Source organism: Nycticebus coucang, chromosome 17 (genome assembly GCF_027406575.1).
Source record: "Nycticebus coucang isolate mNycCou1 chromosome 17, mNycCou1.pri, whole genome shotgun sequence".
In the NCBI taxonomy this organism is placed as follows: domain Eukaryota; kingdom Metazoa; phylum Chordata; class Mammalia; order Primates; family Lorisidae; genus Nycticebus; species Nycticebus coucang.
In genome coordinates, this window is record NC_069796.1 from 63,954,187 (window position 1) to 63,971,910 (window position 17,724).

The 17,724-nt window shown below is 35.6% G+C and overlaps 1 protein-coding gene across 4 annotated transcripts in view; it reads right to left on the reverse strand.

The window, feature by feature from the left end:
• Positions 1–17,724, reverse strand: part of GABRB2 (gamma-aminobutyric acid type A receptor subunit beta2) — a 284,112-nt gene that overhangs the window by 47,785 nt on the left and 218,603 nt on the right. For 3 of the 4 annotated variants that reach the window (XM_053567112.1, XM_053567110.1, XM_053567113.1), the window contains exons 7-9: positions 8,554–8,691; positions 6,655–6,807; positions 3,147–3,391 (exon numbers count right to left, since the gene is read on the reverse strand). In XM_053567112.1, coding sequence (XP_053423087.1) covers positions 3,147–3,391; positions 6,655–6,807; positions 8,554–8,691 — 536 coding nt within the window. Of the gene's footprint in view, positions 1–3,092; positions 3,392–6,654; positions 6,808–8,553; positions 8,692–17,724 lie in introns of those variants that run through there. The other variant, XM_053567114.1, reaches the window with a different exon arrangement.

Below are 17,724 nucleotides of genomic sequence, written 5' to 3' on the forward strand. Positions count from 1 at the left end.
AGAATTACAATTGGAAAGAAGGGACATTCCTGTTAAGAACTAGAGTGGCATTATTCATGACCCTGACACAAAAGACTGTACTGTGTAATTAGAGACCAGTGTGAACCTCTCACCTTTTATGCTTGGTGAAAAAAGAAACTGTAGGAGTCTACAATGTTAGATGGTCACTTTTCTGTTTTAATCTAGTCAAGATGGCTTGTAGGTATTCTAGCCTAAGAAATAATTGATAAAATTTGACAGTTGATTTGCCATAGATGTTTTACAGCTAAATAAATCTCTTTGAAAAGTGATTTCCTGAGTTTGAATTTCAAACTTCTGATATAAAACATCCCTCTCTAAAAAATACTCTCCTTTAAGGGCACAATTACATCCTACATGCTAAATAAAGCACATAAAAGATATGTATAAGAAGCATCCCCAATAAGTTCAGAGACAGTAAATTTTAATTTAAAGACTAATAATGCCTAGCATTTATAGTACTTTAATATTTTATTAATATTTACTAGTTTTTGAATGCTTGCCATGCACTGTGAACTAAGTTGCCTGCTTTACACATTAATCACTGTATCTTCCCAATGACCTTTTGAGAGAGGAATTAATCCTACTTTACAAATGAGGGAATTGAAGGGCCAAAGAGGCTGATTTTATTTTTTGTTATGTTTACTGTCACATAGCTATTAAATGGGAGGATAAATACTGAACTTGACTGACTCCAAAATATTTGCTCAGAATCATTGTGCTAAATCATACTTACTAATGTCTTGACCCTTACACATACTGCTGTAAAGAAAATGGAGAAACTGGTTTTGTTAAAGAGTAATTAAGAAAAGGATGAGCATGTTATTTTTTCTAGGCTTCGGTTTCTCATATTTGAAACCAGAGAGTTGGATGCTTTGGGGCTGGCTAACTTTTTTGTATCGGGAGGCTACCCTGTGTATTACAGGGTGGTTAGCAGCACCCAGGCCGCTGCATATATAATCAGAACCCAATGTGGAATTTCCTCCACCCTTTCATACTGGGTTTGTAACCACCAAAAATGTCTCCAGGCATTGACAAAAATCCTCTGGGAGAACAACAACAAAAAAATGTTCTGTTTTGAGAACTACTGCTCTAGAAGATCTCTAGGTATCTTTTTTGATCCCTCATATTCTTTCACTTTAATTGTCAATCCTCTAGCCAAGAGGATGGGCTTTTCACCACTAGGAAGTACCTGACCGTGAGCCTTTCTCTACCTCCATCTCAGTACAATTCAATTTAGAACCATCTGAAGCTCTCCAGGTCTAGTGTGTATAAAGTCTCTACTCCTTAGATCTTAAATTTGTCATTTAAATGCAAATTGGTATAAAAAAGGGTAGATGAAAATGAAAAGAGATCAGATTTCATCTTAAGTCAGCCTTGCATTATGCCACTGATATAGACTCATTTAAAACTGCAGTCATATAAGACAGTATTATTTATTTTTTCTCTTTTCTTTACTAAAACTATTATATTAAGAAAATTGGAGAATATGTTTAAAAAGCACTCTTTCATTTGACAGCCTGAGAGAGCCATATGGTGGGTTGGAATCTATTGACAGATTCCAATAAGTAAAATATTCAGCATGGGAAAGAAATCTATAATTTGCTAGATCCATGGCTTTTTGGCTTTCAAAGGCCATACTTAAAATTTGCATCATTGTAAATAGCATCTTCTGAGAAAAAGTGTCTTTGATTAGAGAGTAGTCCAATTATTAGACCTATGGATATATGAAAAACATTACTGAGCTGGAAGCTTCCACAGGGTTTGTTTCAAATAAAACCCAATGGTAGATATTATTAATGGTGTGCTATCCTCAGAATTAAATGGAAGTTAGAAACATTAAAAAGCCAATAAAATAATCAATTATCATTATGATTAAATATTCCAAATGGTTTAAAAGGATTATGGTTTTCCAAGTCCCTATTAACTATTTACTAAATCCATCACTGCATACTATGCTATAAACACTACTTAGGGCAGATATTCAAACAGGATTTCTAAGGGCCTAAATTTGAACTATGGGGAAATACATACACAACTTTTCTGTTAGTATAGAAAATTCTATATAACAGGCAGCCAGGTGATGTTAATTTTGAGAGTAACTAGGGAAAACTCAATTTGGGCTGCTGTCAAAATCCTCAAAGTGGTGATTGTTACACTTGGCTGCAACTTTTACAAATTATGATGCTCTGTCACACTCTAAGACAATCAAATCAGAAGAACCAGGCTTCACTATTTTTAATTATCTGTAGGTCATTCTACTGGGCACCAAAGGTTGAAAACTACTGACTTAAAGAGCTGGCTTTATAACTGTGTGGGAATTCTTCAGCTAGGCCCTACATAGGTAAAATGATGGCCTCGTTTAGTCAAATACAGCAATGATAAGTGGTATATGTGCAAATCATTAAGTGTCACTTACGGAGCAAGTTATTTCTCTCTCTCTCTTTTTATAATTAAATCATAGCTGTGTACATTAATGCAATCATGGGGCACCATACACTGGTTTTATATAAATTTTCATCACACTATTTCTCTTTTTTGACCTACACTTGTACCCTTCTGATTACATCAAGGAGAAAAATCTCAGCTTGTTGTTGTTGGTGGGTAGGTCACACAGTTCCGCATTGTTATCTCCTTTTTAAAGTCAAGCAGAAAGTTGTAGATTTTAGGACCAGAGCCTGCATCTATGTGTACTATAACTAAGAAATTAATAGCATGGTATGTGTGTGTATGCATGTATTTATTTATATTTAAGGTTATAGTAAAAGGTAATACGGATTAGAATGACATGAAGTTTACTTTTTAAATAAATTTAAATAAAGTGAGTAAATTTAAAGAAATAGAAATTAAATAACATAGACATTATATTCATATATGGAAAAAAATCATGAAGGTGAAGTTCAGTTGACTAAAGTTTGAGCAACCCTACTATTAATGGAAAGGACATCTACATCTTACATTCTGAGTATGGGCCCTAATTATGCCTCTATCATTTATTACCTGGGGAAAATGATCCATTCCCTGCCTCAGGCCTTGGTTTCCTTGTTTACTAATCAAAGCCATTAACTATATTGCTAGCATTCTTCTATGAACTTAAAAAGCAAGCAAGGATTGTTCTCCAAATGTACCTTGTTGACATCCAGGCGCATCTTCTCATTGTTAGCACTAGCAGCCTTCTCAGCTGCTTTCTTTTGGCGCTGGGGCCCCCTCCCAAAGAAGATGTAGTTGACCAAAGCATATTCCAAAAGGGCCATGAAAACGAAGACAAAGCACCCCATCAGGTACATGTCAATGGCCTTCACATAGGGGATTTTGGGGAGAGTTTCCCGGAGGTGGGTGTTGATTGTGGTCATTGTTAGGACAGTTGTGATTCCTGGAAAAAAAAAGAAAAAGAGAGAGTTAGTGTAATAATCTTGCAATCTTCCTTCTGCTCTCATAATAGCTGTAAAGGTTAACTGCACTCACTAGCTCATACACGCTACAGTCTACTTATTGGGTATTTGTCATATACCAGCCCTATGATAGGCTCTCGAGATAAGCATGAATTAACCTAGAGTAAACATCGATCATTTTGGAACCCTTCCTTTAATATATTTTTATATTTATAGTTACGTGTGTTATATATAATCTAGTGGAGGGCTAGAAATGTGAATTAAATGCTATGACAGACACATGTTTAAGGTGAAAGTTGAGAATATGGGGAAGACACTAGCTTCCTCATAGCTCTGTGACCAGATCAAGAAATGCAGACTATTGAGCTGATTCCTGAAGAATGAGTAAGAGTTACTCAGACAAGCAAGGACTGAGGGTCAAAAGTTAATGGTAGACCTAAGGGCACTGGTGAGAGGTTTTTATATAAGGTTGGTTTGGGGCAGAGTACAATTTCCATTAAAAGGAAATTAGGAAAACCATTATGGGCAGAATGGGAAGAGTCCTGAGAAAAGTGGATGTTAAGTAAGGCCTGCATAATGGGGAGCCATATACACAGAGACTCAGGGGGAAGTCTGAACTAAAAATTGAAAGCAATGTGGAGCACCACTGGCCAGCTTCAAACAGGGAGGCATGTGGACAAACTGTATTTAGGACAATCACGCTGGCAGCCTTGGGGAGGATGGGGGAGAAGCATGTAAGGCCAAGAATGAAGAATAATTGTTAAGAGGTTTTCTGAATAATCAAATAAATGATAAAGGGTATATAAAGTTAAACAACAGCAACGGTACTGAAAATAATGGATACATTAGATGGATGATACCAATGAATGACTTTTAACATTTGGTAACTGGAGGTGGAGGGTAACAGAGAAACAGGAGGGCTATGCTGGATTAGACAGTTAGGCATACAGTGCCCAGATAAATAACACAGAAGTATTTTCAGATTCTTTATGGGAAATGCCACACTAGGTCAGGCTACATTTGTTCATCCAGTTGAGTGCATATCTTTGACAGTGGGAAGGAGTTTCTTTCAAAGCTGTAATTGGATGGTAACACCACTGTGAGTCCAGAGGCCTGAGTATGATAAAGTTCAGCTGTGTAGAAAAATAATGATGTGAAAATAGACAAAGTTCAGAGGTCACAATCACACAAACGGACAGCTGCAGGGTCATCCTTGAATCAGAATGTGACTGAGGAGACCACACCTTCAAACACTTATCCAACAACATTTCCCAAAAGTTAAATTTCATTTTTTATGATTTTGTTAGAGGACATAGTTTTCTGATTTAATGTTATCTCTCTAATAGTATCATGATTTTAATTTTGTTATACATCCTCATAAAAGAACCACAGAAAAAAGAAATTTGAATATTTGATTCTGAGCAAGCCCAAGAAAGCCTTGCTGTAGGTATCAGTGTCTTACATTTCTCATGCCTTCTTTAAAGTGGTCATTTTGAAACATTTTTCAGTTTCATTTTTTTCTTCATCAGTTCAACTACAGATTATCCTGTACCACGAATATATAATAAAACCGAAAATGCTGATTTTGCTGCTTATCTAAATCTCTTTTTCAAGTATTTCTGAATCTCATAAACTGCTCACATAAAAAGACATTTTCAAAATTCCTTTTAAAAAGAAAATAAATTATTTATTGTACCTCTAATAGACATAAAGTGGACAACAGATTTTAACTTTGGAAAAATAAGATATTTGATAATTCATTCATTCTTTTATTCAGAAAATAAGTACCACTCTGCGTGTAAGACACCAGACACAAAACCGGACATGGACCTTTCCCCAGGGGATCATTTAGTGCCGCGGGAGAATAAATAAACATAATTAAAACTACATAAATTATGACTGTGGTTAGTCTACACAGGGGAGTCCTAAGGCATTCTTGTATGAGTAGATATCACAGGGACTTGACTCAGTCTAGAAGGCTATTCTTTCTCCTTCCTTCCATGCTTGAGTCAACAAAATTTAATACACAAATTAGCCCAGCAGCTAAAATGATCCCTTTAAAACTAAAATCAGATCATGTCTCTTCTTTGCTCAATGGCTATTTCATGCAGAATAAAAGCAAAGCCTTTTCCATAACCCAAGAACCACTTTTTGATCTTTTAGTCCTCTTTTCCCCATTACTCTTCCTACTCCTCCTGAACTCACTCTGGCCTCTCTGCTTCCCACTGCCACACTGCACTTGTTCCTGTGGTAGCCTGGAATATTATCACCCAGGTACCTGCCTGGCTCTTCATCTCCAAGTCTTTGTTGTTATGACAACTTCTGAGTGAGATCTGCCCTAAATATTCGAAACTTCACCCCTGGCATACCCAAGCCCCTTTTCCCTTGTTTATTCTCTCTATAGATTTGTCATATTACAGAATTTACATGGTCATTCTATATGTTGTCTTCTCCTGCTAGATATAACTTCTAGAAGCAGACTGCTGTATCTTAGTGCTTAGTATGGTTAGCACATATCAGGTGTTCAATAAATATTTTCTGAATAAATAAATATCTGTTATAAGAAACTTAATAATTAAATTGAGATTTAGTAAAGCACTTAACAATGCAATATTTTAAGAAAAATGGGGTCAAAATTCAAAATAATAAATATTTGTAAAAGGCCATACATTTACTTTGTCTGGAATTAAAATACTCATGAAATATAATTTATTCTCCTCCTCTTGTCACAGAAAAAGCATCAGGCAGAGGATGAGTAATACCATGGATGATCTCTCAGCTTTCTTACTTTGTGGTCTCCTGTCTCAGCCATGCTACTCCAAAATGTTATTAACAGTTTAGCATTCTTTCAGCTTATTCATTCACTACATACATCTCTTTGTCTCTTAAAAAAAAAAAATGAAAGGGAGCTTGTCTTAGGTAAAGAGGCAAAGTTACAAATATAACAATTATGCAAGCAACACTATGTGAAATGTTTCCATAAAAATATCAAACTGATGAAACTAATTTCATTATCAACAGCTATACAGTTATCTAATTCTGACATGGAAGAGTTTTAATTTGTGTATAATTGATTTAATGCTGAAGCAGATCACCCGAGGTCTCATGGATAAATTCTTGTATGATGCAACGTTCAGTATCACCATGCATCATAAGTTTCAGGATAAAGGCAGCGTATGTGCGTGCACACGCACACACAGGCACACACAGGGTCAAACTCCACAAGCGGTTGAAAACGGCCTACCTAATGCCACTCTTGCAGCTGAAGCATCATAATTAATCCAGAAGGATACCCAGGAGAGGATGGTAATCAGGATGGAAGGCATGTACGTTTGCAGGATAAAGTAGCCAATGTTTCTCTTAAGCTTAAAGCTGAGGGACAGCCTGGGATAGGAACCTATAAAGGCAATTTCAGAACATTATCATTATCAACCAATATTTACAGGATGCTTTTCTTTAAAGGTCCATGAACACTTAGTCTGTCATCCTTCAATCCAATTTCAGTTCTTGGTAAAGAGCACTTTCTTGTGTGAAAGTTATCTGTGAGCACTGGGATTTTAATTACCAGGAGTTACTGTGTGGAATACATCCTGTACCCATCAGTAATTAAAAGGATTCCAGCTCTTCCCTGCACGGTCTCTTATATTGGGTCAAAGATTCCCATTGTCTGCAATTGCAATGACAAGATAATTTGGGGCAGTTCCTTGGTTCACTCTCAATTATTCTTCATTTAAGTTCATCCTCTAAGTTTTGTGTTATATGTGTGTACAAGAATAAGGCTGCATGTCTTGAGTAAAAGAAATTTTATCAAGACAGAATGTATTTTAAGTCTGTGATCAATGGCAGGGCTTCAAGGACTGAAAGTCTGTATAGATTTTTATGTGTAAGTATTCTTCTCTCTCTTTTTTTTCTTAATAGTTTCATTGTTTCCATCAGAATTCTAATGCGATCCCTGACCCATCAAAAGGTTGAGAATCACTGCTTTTGAGTGATATTTGTGGGAGGTACAACTAAAGAATCAGTTTCTTAAATCTGGGCTTTTTGACTATGGTGATCAATGGGATTGCTCTTCAGACAAGATAAATAACAGAGAAGAGCCTTAAAATGCAGTACAAAAAGTTCACACTGATAAATGGGGGGGAAGATATTCCCACAATTTGAAAGCCTTGTCTATTCTTCCTGGGCTAAGCCAGGTATCTTAATATTAAAAGAAGAATATTTTAAGTAGGAATCATTTCTGTAGAGTTTCATGGATTTAGAGGACCTAAAAGTTAGGAAAAGTTTCCATTGTTTGCTGTTGGTGTCTTTACAAAAAAAAAAAAAAAAAAAAAAAGCTGTACAAAACTTGGTATTTTACCATGTCACACAGCTCTTGCTTGCAGTGGTCTGCAGGGACACCAGGTATCCAAATCCTTAGTGGAAAGGCAATTACAGAATTAGCTATTTCTGTCCCTGAAGGATACATTTCAATAAGAAAAACTTAGAGAAGGATACTCCTGTAGGTCTACTATTTTTCCTCTAAATGAGTGTCTACCAAATAATTACTTCCCTAGGCTTTTCTGTTTAAAAAAATGTAAAAATTGTGCTTATGCAATCAAGTGTGACATTGTAAAATCTCAGTACTGGAGGATTAAAGATGGTGAAAGCATTAGAATAATCTTAACATCTGAAATAGATTTTAACCCAAACAAGAAGTAAAATTGTGTAAAAAAATTATCTTTTGCGGAAAATGTGAAAATTTCCTACTGTCTTTAGAGAATTTCATCATATTTAGACTTGAGCAAATGGCAACTTGGTTCTCCCCAGGAAGCCTCAGGGGATTTCGATCAATACTATGGGAGGCATAAAGTTGCAGGACAACTATGACCCAGGTCTTCACCTCTCCTTCTGTCTTCTGTCTCTAAAATTAGCCCATTAACCAAATGAAAGACAGAGATGACCCTCTCAGCTGTGCTTGAGGTGCCTTCTAGGAAGTAGTGATATTTGTTCCAAAAGGAGCAACAGGCTTTAGGGGTAGCAGGGTTTTCAGCAGCAACTTCTAGAGTCACTGTCTTTCCCTAGGTCACAGCTCTGATATAAGTGAGCTTTTTTAACAAAATAAGATGAAGAGTCTTTTCCCTTAACCCCTTTACCTGATACAAACCTGTGGAAAAAACGACCTTCTTGGTGATAAGTTTGTAATCTACAATAGAGAACTGTGGAAGTTCAATCTTTGTTACTCCTGTTACCGCGTTATCATCCCCACGCCAGTAAAACTCAATGTCATCAGTTGTATATCCATCTGTAGGAGGAAACATATACACACACAAATATACAAGATAAGAATCAGACAAAACAGAAAGAATATCTGTTTAGAATATGAACTATATAAACACTACAAAGCTACAGCTAAAAGGTTTTTTGTGTTAGGAGCCACACTAAGCATTCAAAGTCTATTACCACATTTAATCCTTACAATAATCTCATTAGGGAAGTATAATAAGGCCCACATGAGACAACAAAGCTTAGAGAAATTAACAGCATGAATTCTCTTTCAACTGGGAATTAGTGGAGTTGGAACTTAAACTCAGGTTTATCTGATTACAAATTTCATTCTGTCAAACATTATCACATTATCACATAATGTTATTACATAGTCCTGGTGTTCATTCTAAGGTAATAAGAAGGGGAAAATGATGCTGATTATCACTATAGTGCTAAATTCTGTTAAACTCTCCCCCAATATAAAATATTTGAATTATAATATGTAAAGGGTTGAAGTCAGAAATGACTAAGAAGAAATGAGTTATCACTTTTCATTATTCATATTCATATTTCCAAATTTGATGTTATAACATATTTTGTTTCATAAAAATATTTCCAAACAAAGCTTGAAGTAACAGTATGCCAATATTTTTGGAAACAGGTATAAATTTATAGTATGCATGATACAAACACACTGCATTTAGGAAGCACAATTCCAGTCATTCAATGATTATTTACTAAACACCTACTACACTCTTCAATGCACTGCGCCTGGGGATAGGATTCTATATAATAAAGACACATTCTCTGTTATAATGATACTTTCAATACACAGTGCAGGGTAGAATTTTACTAAATGAGCACACATATAATCCTAACCAGTAAGTAATCATAGAACTGCAATAAGTAAGCATATATTTGATAGTAAACAGTGATATGCAGGTAAGTATACCATAAAATCCAGTGAATATTAACAATGTTGTAGCAACTCACTCCCAAGTTCCCCAAATAAAAGCGTGCATTACATTTGTATTATATATATTACATGTAATGAGAGATCACACTGGTGTCTTCAAACAACTCTTAGATCTGAACCATTGAATTTTTACAAGTCTAGGAGGTACGCAGAATGTACATGGTTCCTGGAATTTCAAAAGCAACAAAACCAATTTAAAAAGACTTGCATAAGTTCTTGGCCTTTAAAGTGTGACTAGTTTAACAAGGACAACATGAATACTAATTTTTTTACTTTTAGCTACAGATAATTTTTAATAAACTACCTCCTTTCCTCCAAAGTGAGAGAGTTGAATATCTAAAAGAAGGGTAAACAAATTATTTTCTCAAAGAACTAGGATACCCTCGATTTAATAATCTATATCAACTAACTACAGCACAACTCAGGACATGAATGAACTTTCTGAGAAATCTGCAGTTCTGTTTATTCATAAGAGCATCCATCTTTATCAGATGCAGAATCACCCTTTTTTTGTAAAGAGTTATTGAGCATTGGAACTTCTGATACCACAACTATAGGCTTTTAGATAATAGCCAATGATTTCTAAAAGGCAAACACTATAAACTGTATTAGAATCAAAATACTGGAGTTTTAACTGATTGTAAAATACACCAACATTTTATAAGCATCATCTAAACTAGAGCCCTTTGTTTTGCTAGGGTTTATTGTTTTCATGTAAAACTCTGATTTAAAAGTGAATTTTAGGCTTGTGATTTCAAAGTACACTTCCGGTATTAAGAAAATTCTCAGAGAAGAGCTTTTCTTTCCCAATAATATTCTCTGTTCAATCCAAAGAAGCGAGGTGACCATCCCAAAGGATAAGGGCACTTTTTCTATGATTTCAACTTTACTAATATGGCCATGGAAACCCTGAGTGAGCTCAGGCATCCAGCTCAAATGCAATTCAACTCCTCACCGGTTCTTTGTGCAGCTCTCTCAATTATGAAACAAGTCAATGACAGTTTTACCTTTGATAAATCAGTTTAAAATAAGAAAAGAAGGACAATGGCTTCTAGAATCAAACTAAGTACCTAGAAATGCATTGTAAAATTAAATTTGCCATATATCAACATGAAAGAAGAAATTTATGAAACAAGAAGGTGATCATTTCCTATGAAGACAGTCCTCATCAAGAGTCTCAATGGGTTTTCCAACATAACAACAGTACATTGTATGGTAGAAACTGTCATTTAACTGTCAGTCAACAGTATGTGTAGGCACTCCGTTGATACAGAGTTAAACCCTCCAAACCAAGGACACTGTTTCCTCATTTTATGTGCCTAAGAAACCAATAGAGATTCTTACTCAGCTAGGCTAGATATCTGTTTGTTTGTTTGCTTTAAATGAGCACCTCAGAGAATTCTCTTGTGAAAACACTGAGAACCACTTGTCTAGCAAATGAAAATGATGATGAAGATAGCAATGAAGATAACTACAGCCATTTATTGAGTGTCGCCATTTGTTTTACTAGGAACTCTATTAAGCAGTTCACTTTCATTATCTCATTTAATTTTCACAATAATCAATTTATAGGCAATCAGTATTTATATACATTATTTAGAACATTGGCTGCCATACTGCAACTTGCAAAAAAAGCACATATGTTCTGTTATGAACATATGCTATATCTATGTGACTGACCCCCCCAAAATAGCATTTCTCCACTGCAGCTCCCTTCCCCCATTGCTAGGAAACACAAAACATGTGATATGATCAAGACACTAAATGTTCATTTTTGTGCAACCAAATGCATCCATCTTCAAAAGAAAAGAATGTGAAAAAAAGTCAACTCTCACTATTTCTCATAAAGAATTGTGTCTAAACCAGCAGTTCTCAACGTTTGGGTTGTGACCCCTTTGTGACAATGAAAATACATCCTGCATATCATACATTTACATTACGATTCATAACAGTAGCAAAATTATAGTTACGAAATAGCAATGAAAATAATTTTATGGTTGGGGGTCACCCCAACATGAGGAACTGTATTAAAGGGTCGTGGCGTTAGGAGGCATTGGGAAGGTTGAGAACCACTGCAGCAAGGGGTCCTCAAACTGTGGCCCGCAGGCCACATGAGGCGGTGTGATTGTATTTGTTCCCTTTTTTTTTTCTTTTTTTACTTCAAAATAAGATATGTGCAGCATGCATAGGAATTTGTTCATAGTTTTTTTTTTAAACTATAGTCCGGCCCTCCAATGGTCTGAGGGACAGTGAACTGGCCCCTGTTTAAAAAGTTTGAGGACCCCTGGAACTAACAGTATTTCTGGTCTTACAGCTTCCTGTCTCCCTTATTTCCTTAGTTATTTACCTTCTTTTGTCAATCACTGTAAGTCTTATAAAAGAAGCTATCTGCAAAGGAATGAGAAATCTAGGGCCTTTCAACAAGGTTGTATAAGAGATGCCTATTAGTTGTCCAACAGATGGAAACATTGGTAAGAACTATAGATTATGCCAAAATGCCAGATATTTGATAGTCTTTGCTAGTCAATACTTAGTAGGGAATTGGCATTCAGTAAATATTATTGAATTAATAAAACAATTATTCAGTGCATGTGGATTTGGGCTGGTGATTGTTTATGCAGATGCTTATCCACGTAAACAGTCCTTAAGAACTATCCAAGGGTTCTTCATCATACATTTCTCCCAATGTAACAGTTCTTTCTAAGCTACCTCACCTTTTGTTTATCCTTTATTTTTTCCATCTGTAATTGGGACAACAATAAAAACAGCTGATTTACAAACTTTTCCTACAGAACACAAATTGTAAAATGCTTGAAACAGTACCCGGAAGATGTTGACAAAAATTAAACTAACAGTTTTTAAAATAAGAATTACTAAAATGAATGAAAAGTATATTTATTTGCATACCATTTTGCTGTTATTAATGAATACATATGAACATTCACACAATAAAATCTTAGCTGTTTTACAACACAGGCACATAAGAACTCTTCAAAGTGTTTGGAAATTGATAATAACACATTTGAAGGCTACTTTGATGGAAGTACACAGTGGAGCAGCAAATTATATATACTTCTTGGCTACTGCCAATCTTAAGAAACCTAATCTTCTTGACTTCGCCTTGGGCTAACAAAGTACAGAATGCTACAAATGGAAAGCAAATGTATGCTACTGCAGCACTGGTTTCTGGAGACAAAAGACCAACAATCCATGACAGTGCCGGGGTGGTCAAGTTCAAATGCTCAACATACTGTATAGGATTAGCTTAGGGCAGACCAGGTTTTCTTCTTTTCTTTGAATTGTCCCTAGAAAAATATTCAGCAGTCTCTCAAAGTGACTAAGAAGTAAAAGAAAACATATGCAAATATACATGGCTTGACTTTTATAGCTTTTATAATAATAATGAGTAAAAATAATTAGATTTCTCTTAAAGGCTAGCAGAAGGAAATACACTGAAGCTCTTCATTAATGCATTGCAAAGGAAACTCATCCTTTATATTGCATTCATGGAATTCCAGAAACGAAGTCATTAAATTATTTCGGACTGTTATTATCAAAAACATCACCGACAATATAAATTCAAATGGCCTATGAATAATAAAATACAAACTCACTGGCTTTCACTTGGAGGAATTAGAGCTATCTGAAATGTTACAAGCCTTTGATCAGAAAAGACAAATACATACGAGGTTAGATAATGAAGTTTGTGAATTCATCCTAGAGAAAGTGCTACATACATCACTGCTAAATATCACTATCGTTACCAGATGGCCAAAGGGAGTACTTTAAAGGTAACCATAGTGGTTTTCAGTAATTAGGTATGTAGTATTTTTTTCTATGATGAGTTTGCAAACTTAATTGTCAAATCTGATACAAGGACATTCCAGCAAAAGAGTTCCAAAATTACTTTGCATAGCTTCCCTAGGGAGTACCTTGATACTGACTGCAGTGATACTCAGCAGTGAGGTATGTAGCACTTTTTCTAGAATGAGTTCACAAACTTAATTGTCTAACTTCATATATTTGTAAGTCTATATAACATATAAATGACAGATGCATCCTTTTCCAAATAATGGTAAAAGCATGTACTATGTAAGATCCACGGAGCTGAAATGCCATTTTAGAAACAATCTCATAATAACTAAACATGTTCTCACAATTGTGATATTATCTTACTATACAACATGGAATTTTTTTAAAGTTTTCTTTTTACTCTTTTTACCATCATTCTAGATGTTATTTTGTTATATACCAAGTAAATATTTTGTATTAGAATAATTTGGCTGAGCAAAAATATGAACTTGTGCTAAGATATTAAACACTGGGGTCAGTGAGAACATTCAGAAGAGGTGAATTTTCAGTGTCAAAAAATTATTTATTTTTTACAGTAGGAAATTAAAGTGATGATGTTCTCTCATTTGTTCCTCAATTGAATTGGTAAATATTTTAGGATAATCATTTCCTACTATAACCAACATAACAACTGTCACAATAGTAGTTGCTTTTAATCTGTTAATTCTCAGTCACTATACCAATTGGCACTGAATGAAAATTATAGGTCAATGTCATTGGGATAGTTACACCATTGGTGGGTAGATTCCATTTTTTAAAACCATCTTATCTAAGATTTTCTGCCCTTTATGTTTGTATCATAACACTTTATGTACTGTCTGAATCAAATGCCTCCTTGTTAAGAACAAATTATCAGGTCCTTTCCCTTAGTGTTTAGAATTTCATGTGTTACTATTATTAGTCTGTAATTAACAATAAAGTCTGATTTCTGTTCTGAGAAACAGTAGTCCTGTAATGTGTTTCATGAAAAAGGGTTCCACAATCAGTGTATTTGGGAGTAACTGCACACTTTGGTCTCCTCTGATAGGGACATGAAACATTTGAAACAGAAAACTTTAGGAAATTCTGCAATAAGGAACCTGTTTAATTTTACTTATCCGTATCACATCCCAAACCCATTTGACTAGATAAAAGTTTTAGCATATAAAAATATGAATGAAGGTGTAATCATTCCAGAGCAGGCTGGACTGTAATTATTCACACATTTCATGGAAGCCATACACAGTGTTCTTCAGTTATGCCCTCTGAAACCAGGTGAGCACTTGAGAAGAGCCCATAAACCCTCAGAACTATATCTTGCTTTGTTAGTGGATTAAATATTTTTTTTTCTACTAAAGAATGTTCTTAGGAGAGAAGAAAACATTTGTGATAACATAGAGATGAAGGACAAACAAACATTTCAAGGATGTGGAGTGATCGAATGTTCAGCCAGGAGGCAAATATTCTTTCTTCTCATGACTAACTTGACTGACCATAATTAGAAGTCTATCAATCTACAGTTAGAATGAACTCCACTCCATGCAGAAGGCTCTGTGCTTTGCAAAGGTAAAGAACTGTGGAGAGTCAATGCTAAATAGAGTCAATGGGATTTTCAAGAGGCAGAGAGAGAGAGAGAAAGAGAAAGAGAGAGACAGTTGTCAGCCACAACTCTTCAAATTCAATAAGGTAAGTGTTCGAAAGACACTCTGAGTGATTGCTCTGACTCCTTAATTGCATCTTATTCTTCACTCTGCTCCTCAGAAGGACTGCTAGACACAAATGTTCTGCTGCTGAATCATTTCTAGACTTCAAGCAGCTTAAAATAATTGACCTAGGATAGGTCAGGCCTGATTACCAGGTATCTTTAGTAAGGAAACCATCAAAGAAGTCATGACCCAGCATTCATCCTGCATCAAAAATGACCTATTTTTGAGTAATGACCATTTTTAAAATTCAAATTTTATGATGTAAGGGAATATAAAATCTATAATAATCAAGTAAAGTGTCAGATTTAGGACTTCAAAGATCATTATCTCCATTCAAATTCAAAACTTTAAAGACTGTATCTCCATTTCAATGCAAAGCTCTGTATCTGTTGTCCTTGTATGGAAGCAGGGTGATTTGGTGGCTATGTCTACAAGCTTAGCTCCATGCTATCTTCCTTACATTTTATTTTTCATATTTAGAGAGACTAAGCAACTAATCTAAGGGTCCAGGTAGAATAAACAGATTAAAATTAGTAATAAATAAAAATAGCCACAATAACAATAATAATAGCAGCTACTAATTATACTGCCCTATGGACCCAGGCACTACTCAAACTCTTGATATGGCTCTTTCTCTACAAAGATCTGCTGTAGGTTATGGTTATCAGGATTCTTGCCTTTCATCCAATTCTGATTTGTCCACATGCAGGGACTCTAAATCCTGAAGTAAAATATAAAATTCAGGGAGCAGGTCCAATCCTTCTCAAACTTGATGTGCACAGAAATCATCTGGAAATCTTGTTAAAATGCAGATTCTGATTTAGTGGATGAAGCTTCACATTCTGCAGCTCTAATCAACTCCTAGGTGATGCTGATGCTGTTTGTAGATCATCCTTAGTATAGCAGAGGGCTAGGGACTAGGGATTAGAGATTTTGCTGAGTGAAAATCATTTGTCATACCACAAAAGTCATGCAAGGAATATCTTGGATCTAGCCAGATCCAGAGAACAGCATGGTTTATTTTAAACAAAGGTTTTATAAGCTCCAAAATTAAACTATCTTTTCCTAGTTCTGCTTCTCTTATGAGGGACAAGAGAGGAGGTTTCTGATGCTATCTCCATCCAGGAACCTGGTTTCCTGTAATAGTCTATGACCTACAATCACCAATAAGCAATGCTAACAGAGAACAGAGAGATGGAGCTAGGTCCAAATTTTTTCCTGCAAATTTGTATTCATGCCAGTTTTATTTCAATATTTAGCCTCACTGGAACTAAGAATATATGTATAACACTCTGGCATCAGATTTCTGCATCTTTTATCTACATTCTTCAATAGACTAGTCAAGAACCTTTTAGGTTTTTGTGCTTCCGCCAACTTAGGGTATATATGCTACTGTCATAATTCTGTTTAAGAACAGGTTAATGATGCTATTTCTATGCTTTAACAAAAGTAAAAATGAAAAACAAAAATATAGACAACTTCTTAATGGCCTTCCCAGTTTGTCCCAAATTAAATGCAAATTCCATTTAAAACTCCATCACGTGGCTTCTACCTGCAGCTTCATCTTCTATTACCCTTCTTTCTCTCCCAAATCTCTCATATTATGCCCATACTCTTCACTAACCCCCTGTAATCCTTTGATCTTCCCAGCCCCAGTTCAAGTTATTTCAGTGATGTGAAATATTTTGCCTGCTCACACTAAATGTGTGCACCCTTTGAAGGCCCAACCACTTCCATCTCTCCCAAGACACTCTCTCATTTTTCTTTAGTTTATATTCTTCTCTTTTTACTCCCCAGTGCATTGATAGCACTCTCCTTGACTTTCTCTTACTATACTTCTCACAACCAGTATTTCATTAGAGGATTGTCATTGTTTTGGTCTTAACCAATACATCCTCCTAGTACTTCAGGAGGATGACAAACTACATCTGATCCTTCTTTGTAACTCTTCTCTTTAATACAGGTCATGACTTAGGGTCACACCCACATAGCTTGATAAATTAAACTGTCAAAGTGCTGACCCCTTTCCCTGGGGCTCATCAGATCCCCCTCTGAGAGTGCAGTAATGAACAGTTCCCATTTGCTGAATTGTAAGGTGGTAGGATTGCAAGCCTGAACATCATTAGTAGCTTGGGATGTGACATCCCCATTCATCAACCTCAGAGTCTTTAAAAGAAAGGCAATAGGGCTATTGTCAGTCTATCAAAGGAGCTACCATGTTGGAGCAGAGGCCCCTGTGTTGAAGGAAACCCCTTGATGTGGTTGATTTTTAATGTATAGAGGTGAACAAAAGTATTCTTTGTGTGGCCACAGCCCTCTATACTGACTTTTTTCCTGGGCTGATAGATTTTGGAAACTAATCTTCCATAATAGTCTCTAGAGGGAGCTGATACCTACAGCTCAAAAGTAATAATGCTCCTTGATGAAAAATGGACAAAGGCACATACTAGAGTTTGCTAACTCAAGAGTGATAATGGAAAATTTTAACAAGGCCAACTGAATGGTCAGGAAGATATGCATAGCTGTGCAATAAAATGCCTTCAATTGTTACACCTAT